At 32.6% G+C, this 27,177-nt stretch overlaps 1 protein-coding gene across 2 annotated transcripts in view; it reads right to left on the minus strand.

Annotated features, from left to right (window-relative positions):
* The window catches only part of LOC113521722 (protein dead ringer), a 170,441-nt gene that overhangs the window by 102,744 nt on the left and 40,520 nt on the right, over positions 1 to 27,177 (minus strand). For both annotated transcript variants that reach the window (XM_026907358.3, XM_052899793.1), the window contains exons 3-4: positions 9,361 to 9,639; positions 8,032 to 8,304 (exon numbers count right to left, since the gene is read on the minus strand). In XM_026907358.3, coding sequence (XP_026763159.2) covers positions 8,032 to 8,304; positions 9,361 to 9,639 — 552 coding nt within the window. The remainder of the gene's footprint in view (positions 1 to 8,031; positions 8,305 to 9,360; positions 9,640 to 27,177) is intronic.

Consider the following 27,177-nt stretch of genomic DNA (forward strand, 5'->3'; position numbering starts at 1 on the left):
AGGCACATCTAAATCGTAGGAAAAAATAACGAGTGAACGCACCTTAATTAGGATCGGAAGTTTCAAATGCTTTTTAATGTTTAACTAATTTGTTTGTTTGACTGTTGTTACGTGGTGTGCTGACGAGAAAGTATACTTTATGAGCGATAATATGATATGGTTATGAACAAGCCGAGATTCGACACGGCTCTTATTCTGGATAGAATAATTGGCATAGAAAAACATTAAAATAAAATACATGTGGAAAATTTTATTTTCTATGTTTAATTTTAAAACTATAAATGGAAAGTGTAAAAGAATAATAATATGTTTGATCTAATTAGGTATATAATTAGTCAATGGTGATAAATTTGCAAAAAGCATCGGATGAAAAAGTTTTCATTTAGCTAAAATGAGATAGGTATATACAAGACACAGACAAATGTGTGGAGTAATGCAATTAACAAAATTAATATAAAATAATGGATTAATGAACGCAAATTGACTTGATAAACACATGTCATGAAAAAGGACTATGTCACTAAAGGAATGATGAGTTAAATGAGTAAGTGGTTATAGAAGGTTATAAAGGAAGATGAAAAACCACAGATGAGCAAGCAGTGGCACTTCTGTATCAAACAGTACTACTCATATTGTTATATGGCAACAATACATGTTAAAAATAATATTATTATCAGTTTATTTTTTGCCTATACATATATCTATAGGCAACTAATATATTAAATACTTCACCATACACTTGAAATAAACGTCTGCATTATGTAGGTATCATTAGTTTGTTTAATTATTCTTATACACTAAAGAAAGACGCAGAAAAAAATGTTAAAAGCACATTTGACATTCAACTATCCTATTCAAGTGTATAAAACATTTTACTCTACGATAAACATATCGAAAAGCATCCACAGATAACGCGTCTAGACGGAATAAATATCCAAAACACTCGAATACCAGCCCGATGGCTCACTTGGCTAATCGTTGGGTTGCCAGTTAAAAAACATTTAGTTTTTTTTTTACCGAACGCACCCATAACCTACTGCCACTTTAAAAGGTTGACGGCGAATCTAATAGGACACGAGCATTTAAAACAGACGTGTTTGAGATTACTATTGGGTGTGATGTTACTTTTTTTATATTATACTTTATAAAGATCTGCGAATTTATCTTGTACGACTATATTGTTAATATAATTGAATAAAATCAAACGTGTTGTTCATAAATACACCCCCTAGCGAGTCTCTCGTGACAAATGTGAAGTCGGCGTGCGCATTCACGACTACGTGATAGCGCTCGCGTGTAATAAGTCTCGTTTAATTAATAAGAATAACATTTAAACAAAATACGTACATATAAACACATCGTTTCATAAATCGTTATTTTAACGACAATTTAAGCATTGTTAAAAACAGGTTCGTCATATTCATATCAGCTTTTAACCGTCCACTGCTGAACGTAAGCCTCTTCCTTGGGGCGGTTAAAACAAGTTGCTTTACATTTATTCTTTGTTAAGATTGCTCTTATAATTTAGTAGTAAAAACACGACAGTGAGACAGAAATATATTCATGTAGGTACTATTTTTACAAGTGTCCTTTTTATATTTCCTTGAAATTTTAAAATTATGCCACAACTGATTAGTCGCTTTTGTTTTTTTTTTTTTTTGTAGTTTTATAGTATTTTTTAGTAGTTTGTATTTTTTTTATATTTCACAAATTTAACAGTATTGGACTTTAAACTATTAGAGAGAGATAAAGTGTTTTAAATTCCTAATATATAAATCAACAAAACATTTAGAAGCTCAAGTATCGAAAGTAGTACACAAAATTGCAATAAATCTATCCTGAGAGACGCGTGGAATACCTAAAAGCCTTATACGATAAAATAATAATAAACTATCAATTTTAATATACTTTATTCACAACAGCATTACATAGTAGAAAAGATGTATTCAGTATACATAAATACAATATCTGACTAACTGGCAACACAGTAATGGCAACTAATAAAAAAACTGAACAACTATAATTCGCTACGATGATTTAGGGTCGGAAAACAGCAGAATTTCCAACATGGCTGACGTTTATAGTCTCACCCAACTTGGGCAAACGTAATATTGCATACGTCTATTGTGATTTACGACTCTAAATATATACGAGTATGATTTAAAATCAAGATAGCTATGCATATATTTAGACATTGGAAAGGGACGCTTTAATCGTGCTACTCATAAGTTTCATATTATTTGTATTTGTTTAAATATTTTTAAATGACCCCCAAAAGAAAGAGATGTTTAATTATTTTTTTCTTTGATACACGGTTTCATCGTCAATTATGAACTGATTTCTACATTTGTTCTTGCAATCGATCGCATATACTTCCAGGTAGGTCTCATATAAATTTTGTGGCTTTATTTATGTTTAACGCAGCGTTCTAATTTCAAATAGTTCTCATTATAGTCGCTTTTTTTTTTGCAAAATACTATTTACTATTATACTTATAATAGTCTCAAAACAAATGTACCTATACAATAAAACCTATATCTAAATAGAGTTAAACAAAGCACCAAGAAATCGGTCAAAGCAACCACGACTAATCGCAACTGGACCGATCGACCGATCAAACGGGCCGCGAGTCGCGCATGCAAATCGCACCATAATCGCATATCGGGATCGAACAATACATAAACACAGCTAAATGCAATAAACACAGAAAATACCTCTTTCCTCCTAATTAGACTTTCACTTCGAAATGTAACTATAGGAACCAAGTAATAATCATACATATAAAATGTATACTGTCAACGTATGTTTATGTATGTATCATCTGTAGTAAAGTATATATTAAGTATTTACAAATATGCACACCTAGTAATCATATAAATAATTACTATAACTAATTATTAGATATTTACGAGAAAAGTTTGTGATAATTTAGATAAATTATTAATTTTTAATGTAAAATTTATTGATATAATTTCTGTGTGTGTACAAATATACTAAAAAATAATTTAATAATTATTATTAATTACTTGACCATTACTAATATGACAAATATGAAAGTTCTTAATGATTCTGTAATGTTTAGTCGATTGGTAAAACTACAAATTTACTCTAGATTAACAATGATCTTATCACCAAGATGTATAGAACTTTTCCCAAAATACTTTTTTATACAACTTAGAATGGCAAACAAGCTGACGGCTCACCTGATGGAAAGTGGTAACCGTCGCCTATAGACATGAGCAGTACTATGGACATAACAGAGTATACTGTTTCGCCCATGATACCCCCCATGCGTTGCCATGCGATGCCTGAGGACTCAGATGTTATTCCTCTGTACCCTGTAAATTCACGCCATATCCCACCCTTCAAACCGAAACACAGCCATGCAAACACAACTGCTACATGGTAGAAACACGGATAGGACAGAGGTACCCAAGCAATCAACTTTTGTACAGTCTCCCTCTGGGCTCTTCCAAAATATATTCTCATAAAAACAAATTCTAAAACAATTCATTTGAATTTAAACGCAATATTACAAGTCTACAAGGAGATTTCTCTTCTCAAGAAGAAAAACGACAGTTTCCATCGTTACCAACTAATATGAGACCAGTATAGAAATAATGTAGACTTTTAGATTACAAGCAGACCCTATAGATTACCAAAAGAACTGGCATTATCTTATCAGCTTCTGAAAGGTTGACTGTAAGAGATCGCTCTATGATATAAGTCCACCATTGTATGTTAAATCTTTTCCATGTCTCCAATGTAATGTACGTACTGTAAACATTTACAACAACAACTACAACAAACCATAAAACATATGTGTATATTACATAGAAAAAAAATAAAAACTAATTCCTTGTGGATGTTAGTTAATACAACATTAACGGGCTGATGTAAGTTGAGACCTTGTACAATACACCCAGTGAACAATAAAGATAATAATAATAATAATACTTGTATTATGTTTTTTTACATATATATATATATATATATATATATATATATATATATATATATATATATATATATATATATATATATATATATATATATAAAAAAATATATATTTTATACCGTATAGGCAAGCGCAGTGTGGCACGACCCCTGCTAGATGGAGTTTTTTTTTAATGCATGATTAATGGAATGGTAACGGTATACGCTGGCGGGACACCAGTGAGAGATGATTGGTGACAGGGTATATTGCTAGCAACGGGACTGGTAGCCCGCATTACTAACGATCCCTTCCCCCTTACTAGATGGAGTGACGACCTGAAATGCATTGCAGGGACTCAATGAATGCAGGTGGCTCAAGACGACTGTTTTTTACGGCAGTCTATGGGTGAGGTTTATGTCCAGCAGTGGACGAAATGGCTGAAATGATGATGATGAAGTATTTACTATGTATATTGACTATTGTTTATAATTTTCATTTGTATTGTCATTATTTTTATTTATTAATTATAATAATATAATCAATAAAATATATTGAAAATATAATAATATTCAGGTGTAGATATAAATCCCTCAGTTATATAAATATGGCTAAATATAATTAATTTTATTATAAAGATTTATTTTGTCATAACTTTGTAATGACTGTTGCATGTCAGTAATGACAAAATGTGTGAAACCAACTTTTGTAATATTAACATATCACCTTATTGTACCACATTTTAGCAATTAATTTCATTTCATCATTCATGCATGCAAACATGACGTAGTAAGTACTGGAGTAAACTCAGAACCGTGAATAAAAAGGCGAGAGAATTAAGTCGAAAACTCACAATATTTTCAACATAATAAAGGGCTAACAATGAGGTAATTTTAAGTAAAATCGTATATTATACCATTGTGCTTCATTATTATTTGAGTATTGTTCATACAATGTATAAATTAACACGTGGTATTCTGAAAGGACACACCGGCTACCCCATGCCTTATGGCGAATGAATTGAAAGCACTCATTATAATTGATAATCATCGATTGGGTATTTCGAATATAAAGTACAAAACAACTAGTAATTAACTTTTGTATTATATTTCTTTGAAATTATTGCTTCCATAATTCTCTTTCTACGCTGTTCTTTATTATAAACTATTAAAAGGAATTATCAATAAATAAAAATTAAAAACGTCGTAAACGTTAAATATTTTAATGATATTTTATGATGTTATTATTTCCTTTGTACCTACTTTACAATTAGAAAAAATATATTGCTTTTAATATCTTTCGTTTCAGAAAAAAATTCTGTAATGCATAAGTTCAAATTAAAATTGGTACTTTATATTTAGGTTGTAATAGAAGAAAAAAAAACATTAGCAAAAATCAATAACTAAATCCCATTAATTGCTAAACATGCTAAAATTTGTAAAAATGGATAGATATATTTGATACTATTTGTCGCAAAATCTACTGAATGAATTTTAATGAAATTTAGTACATATACCCGTGTATTAGGTTATATCCTAATTTAGCACATTGGATTATATTCTTTATGTTCTAATTCACGCGGACGAAGGCGCGGGATATAACTAGTATATTTTACCTAACACCACGAACATTATTCTAAAATGTTGGCAAGTATATAGAACTAAAGGTGCTGCTATCAGGCAATTCGCGAGTTCCTTATTAAACTCAAAGACAAGCGATCAATTCTCCTTTCAAGCGTTGCTGTTAACGTGGGTACGCGAGCGAGGGATAAAAGCGATACGATATGAAACGAAGGTAAACTTTGCTACTCTGTATCCGACAGCATTGCGACATTTATCAAACGTATTGATAATGAGCAAAATTGTTTTCTTTTCAAATTCGATACGAATTTTAGTCGTTTTAGTATCCAAAATTACCCGGATAAATAACTAAATCAGAAATGTCTTTCCTTATAATTATAATAGATTTTATTCCCATCGATTATAAAAAGATTCCCAAAATTACTTAAAAATTTACAAAGATGTCGCATATTTTCGACATTTAAACTAAAAGTTACAAATTTATTCGTCAAACTGTGATATTATTAGGTTAAACTTTAACAGACAGATGTCTGAATGAACAAGTAGTCATTTCTTTGACTAGATAACCAGTACTATGTGATACTGAAACTAGTTCTGAAACTGTTTTAATGTCACATGTTAATAACTACAGAGGCTAATACTCATAACCTTTCGTATTATATAATTATGACACCTTCCAAGACTCATTCGAAATGTGTCATATTCCGAACAAATGTGTGTTGCGTGCTACACAGCACATGTACGCATCGGTATAACCGCACAGTGAATGGCATTCTTTACTTCCCACACCTCGTTACATTACAGGTAGGTACTGATAATCTTCCCGCGTACAAGATAATACGGCCGTGATCACCGAAACCGATAATTATGTTTCTTTTGATAATAAAGAACCGAAAGCTTGTTAACAACCATCCCTTTGTGAGTAGGAACATTTTGGGAGATACACAACTTTTTGGCTCCTGTTAACGTAATAACGTATCCTATATTACATAAATATGCACGAGCACAATACGATATAGGTATACACTCGTAAACTGGCAATGTAAAAATAGTACCCGTTTTTTAAGTAACTTAATTATGGAGATTATTAAGTGGACTACATATTTCTTTTTAGTTTATGTTACTTGGTGCTTGGTTCTTTAGCAATTTTAAATCAAAAACAAACTTATTTTGTTTGTTTACGATAAAACATACCCCAGTCTTAGACTTATATAAATCCTTCGTAGTATTATATATTTTGTCACAATAGAAGTTTTTTCTTTTTTTAATTTATAAAGCCATACTATTAACTACTAACATTACACTGAACATTGACTATATTAATAAGCGAAATTATAATAATTGTTGTAAAAATGTTGTAAAATGAAGCAAATTAATTTTTTACAACACATAAAAATCGACATTCTACTCGCTAACCCGCAAATAACACGTCCGACAGCGAATTATTATTTCTTATCTCAATGGGGTCGAAATGACCCTCGCATGTTTTACCCTCGCCAATGAAATATGTAACAAAGAGAACGGGATATGGCGGCCATTATATAACGATTATAGAAACATTTAATTGAGCCCACAGACATGTAATGTAAAGGCGGACTTGAATAAATTATCGAGGGCTGTGATAGGGTTAACGGTTTGATTTGCCGTGATTATGTTGTTGTGGAAATACCATTTATTATGTAGACCAGCTCAAAGTATATACTAGACTTTGATGGTAAAAACTTCCTCATTTATATCCCATAATTATTTTAATTATAATAAATTGTATTTTATTTGCAAAATACTATTTTTATAACGACATTTAAATTATTAGAAAACGAGAAAAAATAATATCAGCAGATTTATTATACTTTTATATGTAATCGATCGATTTGACATCGATTTGATCAGAATCGGAATCGCATTTATACTAGCAAGTAACACTAATAAAATAAATATGTATTTGTCGTTGGCCAAGGGATAGTTAGTATTGTCGCCATTCCATTTAAAAAGAACACGTTCTGTCAAAATAGCATCAAGTGTACCTAATAAACTAGTTACAGTATTAACTCAACATTGTTTCAATTATTGATAACAGTAAATTAACTTTAGGAATATGAAGCGACTGAATATGAAAGAATTAATGAGTACCTACACTTTATTTGCATTATACAATGTCTTACTTCTTATCTTACTAATAGGCATAATAAAATTATATCTAAACGATGTTTGTACATGAGAAATATTTAAGAAAAAAATATATGAGGGGTCTGAATAATGCCAGTAGAGACTAAAACAATATTTTTTTAGTTTTCCTTAAAACCTGATCTACATTTCACCTTAATATGCTATCTAGAAGTGGCCTACGCCATTTGTTTTTTTAATTCTTAAACTAAGCGTACGAAGTAGCGGGCAGAAAGCTAGTAAAAAATAAAAGAACATAAATATGTTGCAATTCTAAAGTGAGAAATGTTACAATTTCAATATCGATCGTAACCACTACGGTACAATTATTTACATAATTCAGTACGAACTTACCTGACGGACCTGCTTGTACTGCTCCTCAAAGCTCCAACCAGCTGCACTGCCTTCTGATGAAGAAGATGACGCTGATCCTGCTGGCTGTGCCGGTGGGGGAGGAGCAGGGGCGAGGAAAGCCGGTGGCGCATAAGGGAAACTCCCTGTGGCTCCACCGCCAGCGAGTGCAAACACGCTGCTGGGAGTCGACAGAGGCGCACCCTGGGCTAGTGAAGCCAGTGAGGAGAGATGTGGGTGCAGCGATGACTTGAGGGACTCGAAGTCATCTCGGACCTAACATAAAGATGTTCTTATTTCAGTATATCAGTAAAACATCGAAAGCCCTACAGACCCTTATAGATACACGTTTTTTTGTATACCACTGAGGTGGCAATCAAGGTCCACCTGATGGTAAGCGGTTCCTGTAGGATATGAACGCCTGCAATACTAGAGGTATTACGCGCGCGTTGCCGACCCTGAAAAAACCTCTTTACCCCCCCTTTTAAAGAATCCCATGCTGTAGTCTCTTGGGAAAACCTCGGCAGGGAGCTTATTCCACAACCTGAGTGTTCGTGGGATATTAATATATTCCATAATACTACAAAAGTAAGAAAAATTTTCAAAAAAGAGATGAAAAGATCTCTTCAGGATCGGCAATGCGCGTGTAATGTAATGCTCTGGGGAGAAAGGGTTTGTTATTAATGAGGTCTAATAGCCCCATATACCCTCTCAGGTCGACTTCCACGCGGTTCCCCCTAGAAACCATCATGGTTAATTCTTGTTGACTTTATCATGGTGGGCCAACTGAACTGCATTCATTCTCACCCATCATCTTCCACTGGTGCCTCGTCGGTGTATACCGATAGCGCGAGCGGGGTTACTATTCCATTTTCACCCATAAAAAAATGGAATGCTCTGATGTTCCAAGGTTTCATAGGCTACAGTAAACGCTTACCATCGGGTACCGTATGCTTGTTTGCCACCTCAATGATATAAAAAAAAATTATATATAGTAACGTATGAATGAACAAATGTATGAAAAACTCTTTATTGTTCCCTTCAAAAATGGATAAAGATTATTACATATATATTAACAATGTGTGCACAAAAAAATTTAGTTTTGAACTGTCTAATACATTAATAATTTAGATACAACTGACACACGGCGTTTTGCTATCAACCACTAACTCCATATTTTCCAAAAGTCCATATTTTTCATACAAAGACGAAAAACAATAACTAAAGCAAGAATATAATTATAAATTTTCATTAAAATCGGATAAACGGTTTCGGATTAGCGTGAACGAACATGTCGTCAACGTGGTATTTTTATCTATTAAAGTAACTTACTTTCAATTCCCTTTCATGCGGCCTCGGCGAATTCCTCTGATTGTGATTCATTTGATGGCTGTTCATCGGCTGATGACTGACAGTCGCGTGGTGGTTCAGATTATGCTGCTGGAACGGCTGGTGTGGAGTGTGTGACACGGTATGCGACTGGTGCATTTGATGCTGATGCTGTTGGTGGGGCTGAAGTCCCTGGTGGTTTACTGGCGCGTCGCGGCCGACCCCTTCGTCTGAACTTTCGCAAGATTGCTCCCCTGATGATTCGCCTTCGGAGCGTGCAGACTGAAACAAAACGGGACGATTAGACCAAAGCTTTTAACACAATCAATCTATATCTCGCGAAGATGAAGTCCTAATAAGATAGATAGATATATGCTCTTGATTGTTTCCTCCAAAAGATTACAGTAGTAAACTACACTGAGAAAACAATGGGCGACCTTATCGCTAAAAACGATCTCTTCCAGGCAACCTTTGAATGGAGAGGAGTATTTATAAAAAGTTTGATCGGAGGCACGATGAAATTCTATTATTTCTTAATGTAGAGATATGATACATGTAATAATGTAAAATACTACTCATTATATACACTTATATACTATTATATATATATATATATATATATATATATATATATATATATATATATATATATATATATATATATATATATATATATATATATATATATATATATATATATATATATATATATATATATACATATACATACTTACAAAAGTATTAAATATACATTATTAATTTGTGATACACCGATTTTCTTGGGGCTTTGCTCGCGTGAATCAGTATATAAAGTATTATATATGCTAAGTTAGGATATAAACTAAACGCATACCAATTTCATTAAAATCTGTCTAGTAATTTTTACGCGAAAGAATTACATACATCCATACATCCATCCATCCATCCATCCTTCCATCTAACATTACAAACTTTTGCATGTATTATATTAATAATAAAATAGAATAATTTAAAATTAAGAAAAGAAATATTAAAGAATATGAAAATATTAATACGTGTACACCTACGTGGATCAGGTATTCATCAAGATTGGCAACTCCCGTCACTTTATTACTGTTAATTATCCTTTCACTTATAAAAATCACCTTAAGTAATCGATAATCAATAATTAAGTGTCTATTCCATGAAAAGAGCTTTACACATTCATTAGCGTCCGAATAAATTTATTTAGTTTTGTATGGAAGCAATTTATCTAAATGAATAAATAGAATACAAGAAATACATTCAATGTCACTTACAATCAAAGATTATCGATAATTATGTCTTCAGGCATTATTTTCGTCAGTTACGCCATCTGTTCGCAACATAGGCATTTAAAATACGAAGTATCCACGTACTTATTTGTGTATATGTTCAATAAAATAATTACAATCCTCAGGCAGTGTATAGGTTACAAAATCATTTCTAAACCACAAAGTAAATTATGTTTATTTTGTGCAAACATAATAAACAATTTTACATTATACGCTAATCGAAGGTAAATAATTTTGGCCGGAACTAATTACGGAAGATTACATTGTATTTGTTATTGAGCTATTAATTAGTATTACTGTTCTATTTTGCTCATGCATAGAGGAAATCTTAAATAACGCTTAACAGATTTGTATTCTGGTGATGGTATGTGCAATATTGTAATTAACAGCTCAGATGAGAAAAAAATATCTAACTGAAAATATACAAAAAAAATAAATAAAAAGAATCATAAATTATCCGGGTTGATCTATCATTGCACATCGACCATCAAATTTCGTATATATGTACTCGTAATTACATTTTTCGTGAGAATGATTGAAAATACTATTTGACAGTTTCAATTATAGAATTTATGTTTTATAACAAAAACTGTCAATTTCAATCCATTTAAAAAAGGCATTACACCAAGAGCTACAAAACAAATAGTCACTTTCATATTTAAAATACTAGTAAAGATAAAAAAAAAAGTTGATATTTAAATTAATAATGATATAAAAATGTCCTCAATTAAACTGGCAATATTTGAAGAATCTGTTCTTTCAAAGCTCTGTGATAAATATTTTCAATTGCATTAATTACGTGGAAAATCCGTCTGCAAAGCTTATACTGCGTACCATTGGAATCAATATAAGTTATAAGAATACGCGGCAAGGCCAGCTGGCAATCAATCCACTCGTGGCCTGCTCGAAAGGTGTATATTTTCAACTAACTTCAAAAATAAGGAGATTCTAAATTCAATTATATATATTTTTTTTTGTTTGTTGCCTTATCATCCATCACTTATAACCCTTATATCATCACCATCAGTTATAACCCCAATTGTTTTTTTTTTAACTCAAACGATATACTTTCTTATATGTTCTCTAGAAATTTCATCAAAATCGGTTTCGTAGTTCAATTTTGAAATCAAAACAATAATTTTATCTAAAATTGAAGTCAGTTTTTGGTTTTTGTGAAAAATAATTTTAAGTTATATGATATTGATAGACTGGGACAAAAAGTATTTAGTCTAACTCGTTCTCTACCCCATATAGTTAATATGCTAAATTTCATAACGACGAATGAAGTTTTTAAAGCAACAATATGTAAGAAGTAAAGAAACTTAAATTCACATTTATGTTACACAAAGTTATGTTACACATATACCTATTTAGCAAATTTATAAAATTAAAATATTAATAATCATTTTTAAATTCTTACTAATTTTGCCACCTGAAAAAACAGTCACAAAACTACTTATGCTTCGTCGTATCAGAATCGATATATGTTATAACAAAACATGGCGAGGGCAGGCGGCAATCAAACCGTTGCTCGAAATGAGTGCATTTTGCGCCGCCGCCGCCCGCAGCCCTCAATTACGACATTAAATTATTATTTTATTTCCATTATTTTTATTTATTATTCGCATTATTATATTGTGTGGAGTTATTATCGGTGAAATGTTTCGTTCGGATAAACGTTCGACTCCGAGCGGCACGCAAGCCTCGAACGCCACGGTTTCAGGGTTCCACGAATAGAATTAATCAATCAATCGAATGTCAAAGTCTCTTAGTGGCTGTGTCAACTCGAAAAGATTTAAACAAAATTGATAGGTATCTACATTAACGATATAATAAATACATCGATGAACTTGGTTGTAGTAAGCAATTCACCTAAGCAAAACAACACTTTCTATTCTAAATGTGCACAAATTTCTTATTTATATAAAAATAATAAATAGGTTATCATTATTATTAATAGTATGTAACTATTTATTTAGCCATGTAATCCCGCCATAGAATAGGCCACCCCTTCCTTTCCCGTAAATATCGTAAGAGGCGACTAAGGGAGGGCGAGTGTAAGGCAGCAGCATCCCTCTTAAAATATCTCAAAAGCCTAACAGCGGTTGTCAATCGACCTGCCAAGCATGGCAACTACTGGCAAAACCCTCCAAGCGGGGAGGTTTATGTTCAGCAACGGACAGTTAAAGACTGATATGAAAACTGTTTATCTAAAACAATTTTCAATTTTTTTCATCGCATAATTACTTTTCTGTTTTGACAAAAGTTGATTAGGACAAAATGCTATATGGCATTAAGTCCGCATTTTGTACCAAAATATTTTTTTGTTATGTAGTCAATAATAAAATTAATTCATTCATTTATAGTATGTAATAAATACACATTTTTAACAAAAAATATTTTTTATCATTATACTTTAGACAATAATAAATAAATATAATAAAACTAAAGAGCCAGTTAATTTTCCTACAGAACCCCCATTATAATAGCAGCCGTCTCTGGTTACTTGCTTATTCAACTTGATTTTCTCATGGTTGCAGCCTGCTACTGGATTCCTTCAATCTTTTATTTCTTTTAAGGTGACCGCAATTTCATTTAAACGTTATATCAATAAAATGAACCATTTAATGTTTCACCGAGTTCGTCCACCTCAACGTCATACGTAGATACACCAAATTCATCCGCCTTAGTAAACAAATACTCACATAAATGTTATTATATTATTATCATGTGACGAACTGTAAAAACCAACAGTTCAACTGATCGTTAAGTAGGATAGAGTTAGCACAAGTTGTGTTAATGCCAAAATAAATAGAATCCGACACACGGGTGCGCTTTGTGGAAATCTCTCTCGTGATTGTATAATATAATAATAACTGTAAAATGTTTAGTGGGTCGATGAAAAGGTACGTGGTATTCCTCATATTGGGTATGTCAATAAACAGATGAAGTTTCACTATTAAAGCAGTACAGCTATATGGTAATACTGGTATGGCAGTAAAATTACAAGGTATTGAGGATTGAAATGTTCATCATCATATCAGCCGTTACCTATCTACTGCTATACATGAGCCTCCCTCGTAAGAGTGGTTTTGCCAGTAGTTGCCACGCTTGGCAGGCACGTTGGCAACTAGGCAATTAGGCTTTTCGTATTGTTTTAAAAAGGGCTCGACCATTAAGTTCCCTAGGGGGAAAGGGATTATGAGGTCAAATAGTCCCATTACTAGCAATGTACTCTATCAGGTGCACTTCCACAGGATTCCCCTTGGAAACCATCGTGGTTAATTCTAGTTGAATTCGTCAAGATGGGTTAACTGATCTGTTTTCATCTTCATCATCATCGTAGTTTATCTATAACCCCTCTCGATACCATATGCAATTTTACCATAAAACACTAGGAATAATGCTAAAAACTAGAATTGATTGAGACCTTAAATTGGCAAGAGATTACAAACAAACTCACTTTCACATCTATAATGTTAGTAAGGATGACCATTGATTTCGTACTATACGATGACTATTGCAAACAAGGTGGATCGATTGAGGTGTCGCACTTGACATACTGAACTTTCATTATCGTGTAATGGGAACATTAAACATTATTGCAATACTCAAAGAGAAATTATAATTTGAATGTAAAACATGCGTAAAAAATCTGTTGATCATAAGTTAGAAATTCTGCAGTATTCATTCTTTTCCAAAAATATTTAAAAGAAATTGTGGACTTTAATGTATACTTAAGTCTCAATTTAATTTGTCTTCAAAATTTTAATAGACAGTTTTAGTAAAACTTTATTTACGAATAGGCGCTGTTTATACTTAACCTTTCAATTGGTACTTAGTGAACTTTAATATATAAATCCTATTTTTTTTATACAACTTAGAATGGCAAACAAGCTGACGGCCCACCTGATGGAAAGTGGTAACCGTTGCCTATAGACATGAGCAGTACCATGAACATAACAGAATATACTGTTTCGCCCATTATACCCCTCATGCGTTGCCATTCCTGAGGACTCAGGTCTTATTCCTTTGTACCCAGTAAATTCACGCCATATCCCACCCTTCAAACCGAAATACAGCCATGCAAACACAACTGCTTCACGGTTGAAACACGAATGGGACAGAGGTACCCAAACAATCGACTTTTGCACAAAGTCTCCCTCTGGTAAATATTATATACTTGTATTCAACATTTTCAATACACCCAGCATTTTTACTGATTGACAGATAAGTCGGAACAGTTGTTTTTAAAAATGAAATTGATACAATTTTAAACATCAACCTATCAATGAAAGGAAAAGTGTAAGAATGCATCCATCGATTCGAAACCATTAAACAGCAGACTCGCTTATTTTTTAACCAAACAAGAAATGAACTTGATGCCGTTCTCAGAAGAATCCCGAGTCTGTACTAAGTAAGTAGGAGGACACACTGTTAATTAACGCCTTTTATAAAGGCGAGCTACAAAGGGAAATAATCTCAAATAGGATAAAAACGAGGTTTATTTCGGACAATATAATTTTATAATATCGATAAATTGATAATAAAAAAATTATAGAAGTTTATACTACATTGGACATATGTATTGTACACAATAATTGTACTATAAGCTACAGAAGAAAATACAAATAAATTCCGCTCATGGGCAAAAATTTCGATGTTTTAGATTTATACTGTCTTTAGTCTGTCTTCGGTCTAAAGTTGACCCGTGACTTCGTGTCTGAAGTCACGGATCGACTTCAGACCGAAGACAGACACTGTCGAAAAAAGTCGACGTTAAAAATCGATATCAGGAAAATTTATCTCGTTTTCATATGATTATTGCCTGATTATTTTTTAAAGAAAAAACATAGAGGTAAACGCATATTTACACTGAGATAATAGATTATTCTAAATCTGTTTATTTTTGTATCGATGTTTAGATCGATATGACTTTAAAAGATCGATGCAAAAATGAAAGTACAAATTCGAAATAATAGATATTTTAATATACAAAATTGAGATCGGAAACCCATTAAGAATATGTTAATAAGATATAATGGCAAGTGCCCTATAAAAACGATTGAAACTTGTACAATGTGATATTTGTAATAGAAATCATAATCGTGTCCATGCAAGTATGTTTTATGAGGCGAAATCAAATAGAAACTTGTAATGAAAGATGTCGTGTAAGCTCAAGTTGTTTGGTATGCAAAGCAAATACGAACGGTAATAAAATATTGAACATTAAGTTGTTAATGCCAATGGAGATATCTTCGGTGTGAAATTGCAAAGTGAAAACATTGAGGACTGAATAGAAATCATAAATCATATTAGAATATCATTTATTCAGATTTTTTATTGTTATAATAAAAATTATACTGAACTACATGACATAGGTACATTAAATTATACCTACTCACCAAATATAAATAATTACTTATTGTAGCTTATGCTTATTTATATATAGCTAGATTTTTAATATAACATAACAGATAAATGCAGTAGAACCTCACCGTCTGACAAAATCTGGAAAAAGAGCTAAAGGTAGACAAAAATAGTGGTGAGATAATAAAGAAAAATATATCTCTTGTTAATATGAAATTCAGAAGCTATACAGATACTCTTAATATAAATTTAATTTTAAAAATCATATTACTGTCTTTAGCTGCGTATTAGTATAAAAACGTAGCTAATTATTCCTATATAAACATAAATATAAGAACTACAGACAAAGAACAAAAATTAGTACATCCCATCGCGTCTATAGAAATGTTCGCATGACACACACTCCCTGGAACATTTATTAGCGGGACCCGTCACGAGGAACTTTGTCCACACATTAGCAAAGTTAGCGCCCGGGATGCCAGCTACCTGCCCACTGCTTATTTATCTAAACACCAACCGATGTATTTACTTAGATATGAACACATATCTGTGTTTCAAAGAGCTTATTGCAACATAATTTGTGCAATGTATTGTTGACGTCGAAGGGAAATCTGTTGTGTCATTTGCGTAATATTCTAAAGGAATTGTTGATTATACAAGATAGTTGCTTTAAGGCTAAATAATAGTAATGTAAACTTGTACTTTTGTATTCAGCAAATCGCTTAAATTTAGCTTGTACTATTCCTTTTTACCATTATCTTCTCGCCAAGTTTGTTTCTGCACTATAAATTGAATGAATCAATACCGAACAAAAGTAGTCATCAAATGCGGCAATCAAAGGGTACAAAGACGATACATCTCTGTGACGAATAGTTCTGAAGCTTGTCACAATGTTGCCGGCTTTCTGCGGCAGTAACATTAACATTAGCACACGTAAAATAACCGCCAATAAGTCGAAACACGCATCAAACCATCGACAAAGCAACAGGTTCTTGCCTCGACAAACATACTGTGTTTACATTACGATCCTGGGGCTTCATTTAATAATTCTCGGGAACTAAAAGCCTTTGAACATTTCATCAGATGACCCTCGCTGTTTGCACACACTCCTGCCTCGAGATGCTAATGTGGACACAAGGACCTGTATCGCCGATCGGCCTCCAATGCTTTTATTGTTGGCCCATCCAATAACTCCGACTTCTATTTCACTGTTCGATCTACACCGATATCTTATGTAAATAAAAGTTCTTTAAGTTTTTTTACTTCTCTCCATTTATTTTACTTGTCAATATGCATTCCTATAAATTGAAGCAATTGTTAATGGACTCGGCGCAGTAACAATCAGACACTAGTAGACAATGGAAACAAATGACTACTAGTGGCACTGGTATGTCAGGAAGCTATAACTGGTGTTAAAATGAGCCAAGTATTTGAGCAAAACAAAAGGTGATAAGAAGAGGTAAATAACCTGACCCATTGACGGCGTGACGCCGACACGCCGAGTACACACATGTCATGCCGGTGGACGCGGCCGGCGCCGCGCTGCAATAAACACGCACACCAGCTGTTTAACGCCTTCAATACGAAATTTGAAATATTTTCAGCAATATTTACTAAGGATATAATAGACATCAAGACTTCTGAATTTAAACAGAATACAATGATAATTAAAATACAAACTTGCAACATACTTGTAATTTTAGTTTCCACCCTAATAATACATTCGTTCCACCAAATTCTTATAGATACTAATTTCAACCGTACTGACGCTATTGAATATGAAAATCATTTGGTCGCTTAATTTTATTCAAAATACCGCAACAGCGGTAAGTAAAAAGAGATCGTGTCGCTTATTGTGATGATAATTATTTTAGAAAACAAAAACTAGAAAGCTGTTGGACGAAGATGCCTATCTGTTAATTATTGTCACCAAAATGGCGTCTCTTATTGTGAATGACTCAAAATGGCGGAGTGACAAATCGTTGGGTTTTCATATACGTTCCGTTTGATTGACGCGTGCCAGATTCTCAGGTAATACACCTTTATACATATTTATTTATGCGTAGAAAGCGCAAATAAAAACGAGTTCTTTTACATTGCGATTGAGATAATGAATCGATGTTTACGGAGACATCACGGAATGATGTAAGGCAGCCGACGATGGGCAATTAATAGCCGGAGCAAGAATCGAATGCTGTCAGATATTGAGATAATATTTGTGATTGGAAAATATCGAAATCGTTGAGACAATTTCGAAGCGTAGCAACGCGACTTAACCGTCAAATATTGACATTTCTCACGAGGGACAGAGTCGGACGCGGCTCGTGCTTATAACACACCTTATGCCCGCCTTATTCCTTCCGCTTTTTACACAAATAGGTAATAATCGATCGCTTTTATAGCGTGCCGTGTGTAGGCGCGGCCGCCGTACGGGTGATACTTCGAAGAAACTTTTAAAATGTAACGTGTCGTTGACGAATTGAACGAGGTGCGTTAAGTGGTTGTACAAACTAGTGCGGCTCAAAATATATAATATATGAACAGAACGCAGTCAAGTACGATTTGTCCAATTGTTCACCATTTGCACAATGTTATGTATTGCAGACGCATTATATCACGTAATGCTTAATTTTTGTTGTGTTTAATGTTATTACAACATATCCAATTATTTCGAGATATGTATAATAATAAACTAAATTATTTTTTACAAATTACGTATTCGATTCTAAAAAAATCATGACATATAAAAAATTATAAGTAATATAAATTAGGAATCCATTCCAATACATCCATTAAATAAAACCCAGATAAAAATTGTAAAAATGATCCTTTTTCTCAACATAAATACATTATATTTTCATATTAAAAAGCAAAAAACTTGAAAAGGAACTGCATGATACATTTTAAAAGTAAACTCCACATTCTTTATTAATTTTATTTACATGTTCCGTAAATCGACAAACAACCATCATCACGAGAGAGCCTTTGTGATCTCTTGTTTGAAATGAATCATCGTTTTAAGAGAAAATTCGCTTATAAGCCATAGCTACGTCATACATTATTCCATCCTTGACAAGGAAAACAAACTTGCAATGTCAATTTCCTCAATCCTGAACAATTGTTTATTCATATGTGCAATCTTTTATAAATATTGAGTTCGGTTTTATTACTGGCCACTATTGCCGTATTAGGAATGATTTTCTATAAATATTATAGTTAGCATCGAATCGGATTGGAAAATATACGCGTCCAGCATAATGTTGTTTGCGACCGTATACGTTTCTGCGCCTACTCAGTTTCATTTCTACAGTGTTGACGTATTCTAATTTTTTAAAATGTTTGAAGTCAACATAGTATTGTTAACTATTGCATTAGAAAAAGTAGAAAATAATCATTAAACACAGATGAGGAAAGAAAAATGAGCAGTCCGAAGAGCTGAAAGGTCCGATCCGATTCGATCGAAATCCAATCTGATACGATGACAGGCGAAAAGAGCCTATCGCGCGTCGCAGTATACTTTCGGTTACGATCACGTATTCCGGAAGACGCCCGCGGTCAAGCTGCAGGGCGCGGTTGGTAATATAAACCTAAAATACTGTGTACACAATTTAATATCGTTTAAGATTATAAAATCGAATCCAATGCAAACTCTTTGGTGGAAATCGTCCTTATAAATACGTTACAGAAGATGGCTAATGGCTACCCTAAAAAGCCGAAGCCAAAGAAGAAGAAAAAAAATACGTTACTGATTCGCTATACATATGTATGAATTATTTAAATTCCGTATTTTATATTTTTTTTTAAATTATTATCATTACTTATATAAATATAATAAACACTGTATTGGTACCTTATAATTTTTTTTTTTAAATAATAAAGAATATTGTCTTGAATACGAATACACTACACACGAATGGAAAACCTCCTTTTCAAGTCAATTAACAAATATAACCAATCAGTCAACTACCTAATATGTAAATAAAAATAACTAACTTGTCAATAGTGTACTCATAGAATCGAATTTAAAACATGAAACTTACCAATATTGTCCTTTCAGATATAAAGTACCTCATTACCATGTCGAAATTAAACTTTATAAGCAGTTAATTATAAAGTTTAATTTCAAATGTCACATCGTGTTTACAGCAAGTATCGATCCTAGAAAATGTCTTTACTATTGACTGTGAAATATCCGATCAATAGAGGCGCCAAACGGATGTGATTTTCTTAGTATTTGAATAAAATATGTCCGACTTATGTCATTTCCTTTGTTAAAAACATGTAAGTCTTTAGGTAAATCCAATAACGGTTACGTTTGTTAAACATAATTTTTATTTAAAATACAACAATATCTCAGTATTTTTTTTTTAATAAACTACATACAACAATTTGAATGTTTCGTAGAAAGATAGCCTGTTAAAGCATACAATGAGTAGTTATATAAAATTCTTACATATTAACTTGGAGATAAATTACCTAAATAATATTCTTATATAATGGGATACAAACGTGTCAAATATGTTTGTATATATTCTTATAATGAATCCTAATAATATAATAATAAATATTATATTATCAATATATGAACTACTACATAAATAAGCTAAATGCCAAAATTGACATCACAATCTTGCAAAAACAAGCAGCCATTCACACATCAACCATACTCAGCAAAGTATTGGGAGATATCGTATTTGTACAAAATACACAAAATCATCACACTCAAGACACACACCGGTCACCAACCATCCAACAGGCAACTAACACACAACACTCAACAAACACACCAGATTCATCCAACACAATTCATACATCAAACACACAATCACTCACAAATTCAGTATACACTCTAAAGAGAAGGCGAGGTAGAAGACGGACATAAAAATAAAACTGGGGCATACGTACCTTTTTTCCTGTGGGTAACAGGACGGGGTATGTTTTTAAGCCGACATAAGTCGAGAAGGTGAAATTCAATATGTGAAGACAGTAATATTTACGAAAATCTTAGATAAATTATTTTATAATATCAATGACAGGAGAGGGAGGGATTGTTAGTAATGAAAACTAAGGACCCAATTGCTAGCAATATACCCAACCAGGTCGACCTCCCCGTGGTACCCCCTGGAAACCATCGTGCTGAATTCCAGGTGTATTCATCATGATAGACTAACTGACCTACCTTATTAATTCTTGTCTATCATTGGTACCCCGTCAGCGCATACCGTTGGCGCAGGCGTGATTACCATTCCATTATCGTCCATTAAAAAAAATATCAATGACAAAAATATATGTTTGTTTCTTACAAACGCACCATCTTAATACATAGTTACTTTTATTCTAATCCACGCAAGCAAATCCGCAAACTATAGTTAATACTTCATGATAAATTTAGATACCTATTCCTTAAATCTATTTTGTTTATTCATAATTTTATGGAAGAGGGTCAAAAGGTTAAACAGCAAAGGCTGAGTCATTAAATGGCAATATTTCATACTTAATACATATATGTTAGCATATTCTTAAAGTAATGTTAACATATAATGTAATCATATATAATAACTTATATACAGAAAATAATACAGAACATGAAGCCTTAAAACACTATAGGAAATTTACCATAAACTTAATGCAACCCCATAACATTTGAATTCTAATAGTTACATTAATTACAGAGTTCGATCATAAAGCATTAAGTCTCAAAATATTTTCTGTTATGAAACGGACAATTACCAATTCTCAGGAGTGGCGATGCATTAGACGCGCCGTGTAAGGCATGTCTATGGTGTTTTCCATGCTTTCCATCAGGTGGGCCATCAACATGTTTGTATTTCTCAGTAGTATACAAAAATATGGTGATTATGAGAATGATCTACTATGTCACAATCTGTTAATTCGTTCTCTAGTTATGATCTCACGAACTATGTAGGTGTGAGTGCGTACAAAGAGACGGACAAACGAGTACATATTGAAACGCGTGCTACACATCTAATGATAACATCAAATGTTTCCCTGATACGACTTTTAAGTAAATGTACTTAATATGAACAATCTAAAACTCACAATTGATAATGAAATTTTATTTATGAGACAATTGTACTGTAGGTGGGGAAGGGATTGTTAGTAATGGGTTTTAACTGACCTATTGCTAGCAATACACCATTTCAGGTCGACCTCCGCGCGATTCCTTCTGGAAACCATCGTGATATTATTTCATGATTTCAGCCACTAACTGACGACCCCTGATCATAATCCTTCCTAATAAAGAGAGTTTTGCCAATACTTGCCACGCTTGGCAGGCGGGTTGACAACTGCAGTTAGGCTTTTAAAGATCTTTTAAAAAGAACGCTGCTGCTCATCCCTCGACCATTAAGTTCCCTTAGTCGCCTCTTACGACACCCTCGGAAAAAGGAAGGGATGGCTTATTCTATGCCGGGATCACACAGCCAACCAGTGATATGGACTTCCATAAAATAACCTAGCTCAGTAAAATAGAATACAATTGTTCCTCCTCTTTTTTGAAGACGGTTAAAAAGATAACCGCACAGAAGCAATTAAAATGACAACTATAAACCTACATTACTGAGATTAGTTGTTAATATAATGTAGCCAACTATATTATAACAACAATGTTGTCAATTTCATAACATGAGACATTACAATAGACGCGTGACTGTTATACAGTTAAACCTTGGTTTAACCGCCTGTTTAATTACCTCGGGTCTGCGGTGATCGTAAACCTAGTCCAGGAAACTAATGCCCTAACCACAGATAGGTCACAGAGAATCGTAGATATTAGCTGTAACATCATGGGTGCTTATTGTAGAAAATGGTCGTGAAGTGACGACAAGAAAACCTTCTTATCTATTAATATAAATGTAATACATAGAGACACAAACTGAAATTATAAAAAAAAATTTTTTTGAGCATCTATTAATCTTCTTAAGACCCCTTATTTTATTTTTTCTTAAACATATTTCCAAGTATAGAATTTTATTAATATAATTTTTATACCACAAAGGTGGCAAATAAGCATTCGGCCCGTCCGATGGTAAACAGTAATAAATGGTATAATGATAAGAAGTAAGATAATAGTAATAAATTTATATGGACCACTGCCATCGATTATTTTTAGTATCGGAAATTTTAAATTTAGTCATGTTATAGTTAGTAGGTACAATTTTAAATAAATATTAAAGAGTAATATTTTTTTAAGTTCTATCGGAACTGAGATAACTGGGTATAAAATTCTACTATTCGAACTGATCGTTCAAAGCATACCATTTCAAATCATCAGCAGAAATTGAAATCAACTTTGTCAGATTACATGTTTTGCAACAGAATATTATACATTCATTCACTAGTGGACAATAAAGGACAAATGAATTATGATATTAACCAATTGTAAGACTACAAACGATGTTAAAACGTGTTATGATGAAATGTAGTCGAATGGATATCGTTTCGCTTCGTATCATAACATAATCATAATACAATCAGTCAAAATTAACATCAACAAAACGAAGCCCAGTATGGCCTGTTCGATTCTCTGTTAACATAAATCACGGCGAGTATCTATCTAGAACCGTATCGGTTATTAATCAATTCTAGTGATGTGCCAAATTAGCCTGACTCGAATACTCGATTACCTAATAAGTATTCGAGTACTCAATACATAGAATTAGGATTTTTTTGTACTACAGATTTTGAGTACTTACTCAAATATTAGTTGCGTATTTATCATATTTTGTCAGCTTCTTTTTTATCATTACTATTATCATACGAAATATTTTTAATTTTTTTGTTTTTTCTTAACATTAAATATAGTGTTTATTTTTCACGACGTATAGCATATTTTTTATATATATACATATATTATTTAATTACTGAAAATTATTTATTATTTTAATTAATAGTAATTTTCATCAATCTAATAAATAACTTGAATGCAGCAGTACACGTAAGCACTAATCTACATATCGTAGTCCTCAAAGTCGAGTTAAGATCCGATCCATTTTTCATTTACACCAAAATACTCGAATACCAAAAAGGCCAACTCGACACAACTCTACAATTCTCGATCCTTAATAGATGTACCTTCATACTGTGTGTTGAGTCTCACTTATCGTTATGTCGCATATCAGTAAACGGACGTGATTAATTTATAATCGAATACTCGTCTCTGGATGTCATGTTTTTATTAAATATGATAGTAAGTGAAGATATATGGAGAAAACATTATAGCAATGTATTGTAAATTAACTATTAGATACATGTATAGACAAATGATTTTACAAACAGAACAATTACCTAAATATACAATATTATTAATTTTATTTTATTTTATTTCTTTTATTTTTGATTGATTCGTTGCATCTGTGGCATGCGTCAATCATATGTATTCTATACGGTAAATGTAAATTATTTTAATACAACTTGTCATATTAAACTATTGTAACAAAATATTAGTCATATTAAGAAAATATCTATAAATATAATAGTAATTCTAACTTTATATTAAAATTACAATGAATATGTAAATGTACTCAAACATCTATCACGATTTAAAAGTAATATTGTTTATTACATTAAATTGTGACAAAAGTGATGGTATCTTCTCTAAAATAATAAATAACCAGAGTGATCTATGTCAGTTCACGACAAAAACTACGGAACTTGATATTTTTTTGCACGTGTACTTAAAGTAACGGCAAAAATGTACCCATTTAGGTCATAAAAACAAATCGTTATAAAAATTATTTGGTTAAATATATTGCTATTCACACGCTCGGATCAAGCTTTCGACAGTGGTCATAAGAAACAGGAAAAAAATTGCTTGGGTATACTTATTTACAGAGTTCTAAGTTATCAGTATCTTGGAGCACGCTCCGACCTAAGATACGAACGAGACGACGAATAACCTAAGACCTAAAGACCAGTAGTTCTGATCAGAAAATGTGTGAATAGTGCTTTATACAAGGACAATATCACGATATTTCTATCTGGTAATCTATATTGATCTAAAATTCAAATAAAATATTGTTAGCATATGATTAAAATAAATCCAGTTTCGGCTATTTTTTTATGCAACTTAAAATGGCAAACAAACTGACGCTCCACCTGATGGAAAGTAGTAACCATCGCCTATAGACATGAGCAATACCGTGAACATAACAGAGTATACTACCCCCCAAGCGTTGCCATTTCGTTGACTCAGGTGTTATTCCTCTGTACCCTGTAAATTGACTGCCACCCTTCAAACCAAAACACAACCTTGACGGTAGAAACACAATTAGGACAGAGGTGCCCAAGCAAACGACTTTTGTACAAAGTCTCCCTCTGGTGATGAAATTAATTCGATCAGTCATATAAGCAGGTTTTATGTTTAATATAACTTTTTTACTAAAATATTTGGTACCCCTTACTTCTACTCCATGAAACAGATCCACTGCCTTCTCGTGTGTTCTACAAAAACTCTAAACCATCAAAAACAAACATTCTTTACAAAAATCAATAAGAACCCTTTCCGATAGCATTTGAATGTACACGGCTATTTAAATTCAACAAATAAAAAAAGAATTGAAAAGGACTCGTAATCGAAGATGGCCGATCTGTCAACTGACTTTGTATTTTAATAATATAAGCATCCTATGGTATGAATAAATCATAATATCGATTGTCGATCTGTTGATGTGACGTTGTGCGGTATAGTTCCTGGTGTCAGTCAATATTTTGATTCTATTTATAGTATCTCTTAAAGGATACCATTTTTTCAGCGTCAAAAAATGTTTATGTATTTTTTATTGTGAAATAAGAAATCTCTATTGACGATAAGAAATTCAAAAAATGCATTGATATCAATTTAAAACAATCAAAAAATAGTCGTGAGCTACCAATGTTCACTGACTACCTACAATAACCATTTGAGGTCATCGTGGGTCACCTAATGGTTATCCTTCACTTTCAGCCTATATAGAACTAAGCAATCTTTTTTCCATCACCTCATAGGTGCTGATCCATCGATCTGTATTATTTACATTATTTCCTCTACGGATATTCTTACAAAACTGAAACTCCAAGCAGACCTTATAACACGTTGAGCGACCTAAAACGTCCTCTAAATTTCAAACTGTAAATTAATGAAAGATAAAGATGACAAACAAAAACAATCAACCACTGGCCACACTTGTATTTCCGAATAAAGAACCGCACCCTACTGCGCGGGCGCACCCCATTTACAAACAATGCCCGACACCACCATTCATATTCGCCTCCTATTAATCCCGTGCTCTTGATACTACTTATAAAATAAAGTTCTCTTATACTCGTCATGTATTAAAGAATTACTCATCCATATCAGATAATATGAAATGCGCATCAAACATTATAATTGATGATTAAATTCAAACGGAGTGACATGAAGTAAGATCGTGCCTTTAAATACCATGCTCGCATGCCTAAAATAATTGATAAATCAATGCAGTTCTCAACGCAAGGGGCACTAAATCAAAAAGAGTAAGTGAACGCCTATCATAACGTTTTGACGTAGAGTAACGTGCCTGATATTAAACTGTTCCCGCTAGATGGTGCGATAAGTAGCTGTCAAACTAAGCTGTCATTAGCTTATTAATGGCGGCCGGCCGCCATATTGATAGATTAAAAGGTTATTTGGATTTTATTATGCTCTCGTCTCGGTTAGTTTTGTTATTAGTTTTGACTGTCAAAAACAAATATAAGTTTTAGATACAGTTAACGATGCTGCTAAATATTTGTTAAAATTACCTACTTTTATGTTAGATAACGGTATCTCGTAGTAAGAATAATAAGGGGTTTGTATTGTTTGTCAGTTTTATGTTTGTATATGAAATTTATAATTAAATATTACTAACTTTACTTGTACTATGTTTACTTGTATTATTTTTAACCTATTGTGTTATATTTTCGAACGTACAGTCCAAACAGAATACTTTCTTTTAACAAATATTGTTTCGACAACTAAATCTTTATTGATAAAACAACAGTTACAAATATTTTTTTCTTGGATGATCTAATTAAACTGTGGGACATCAAACATAATAGCATATATCCGTCGACATGTCATAGAATACAATGGGCCCACACCTACGCAGCGTCTGGCGTAAAGCCCGTTCTTGCGCATCCT

The sequence above is a fragment of the Galleria mellonella genome, unplaced genomic scaffold (assembly GCF_026898425.1).
Source record: "Galleria mellonella isolate WM207_F2 unplaced genomic scaffold, CSIRO_AGI_GalMel_v1 utg63, whole genome shotgun sequence".
Classification (NCBI taxonomy): Eukaryota; Metazoa; Arthropoda; class Insecta; order Lepidoptera; family Pyralidae; genus Galleria; species Galleria mellonella.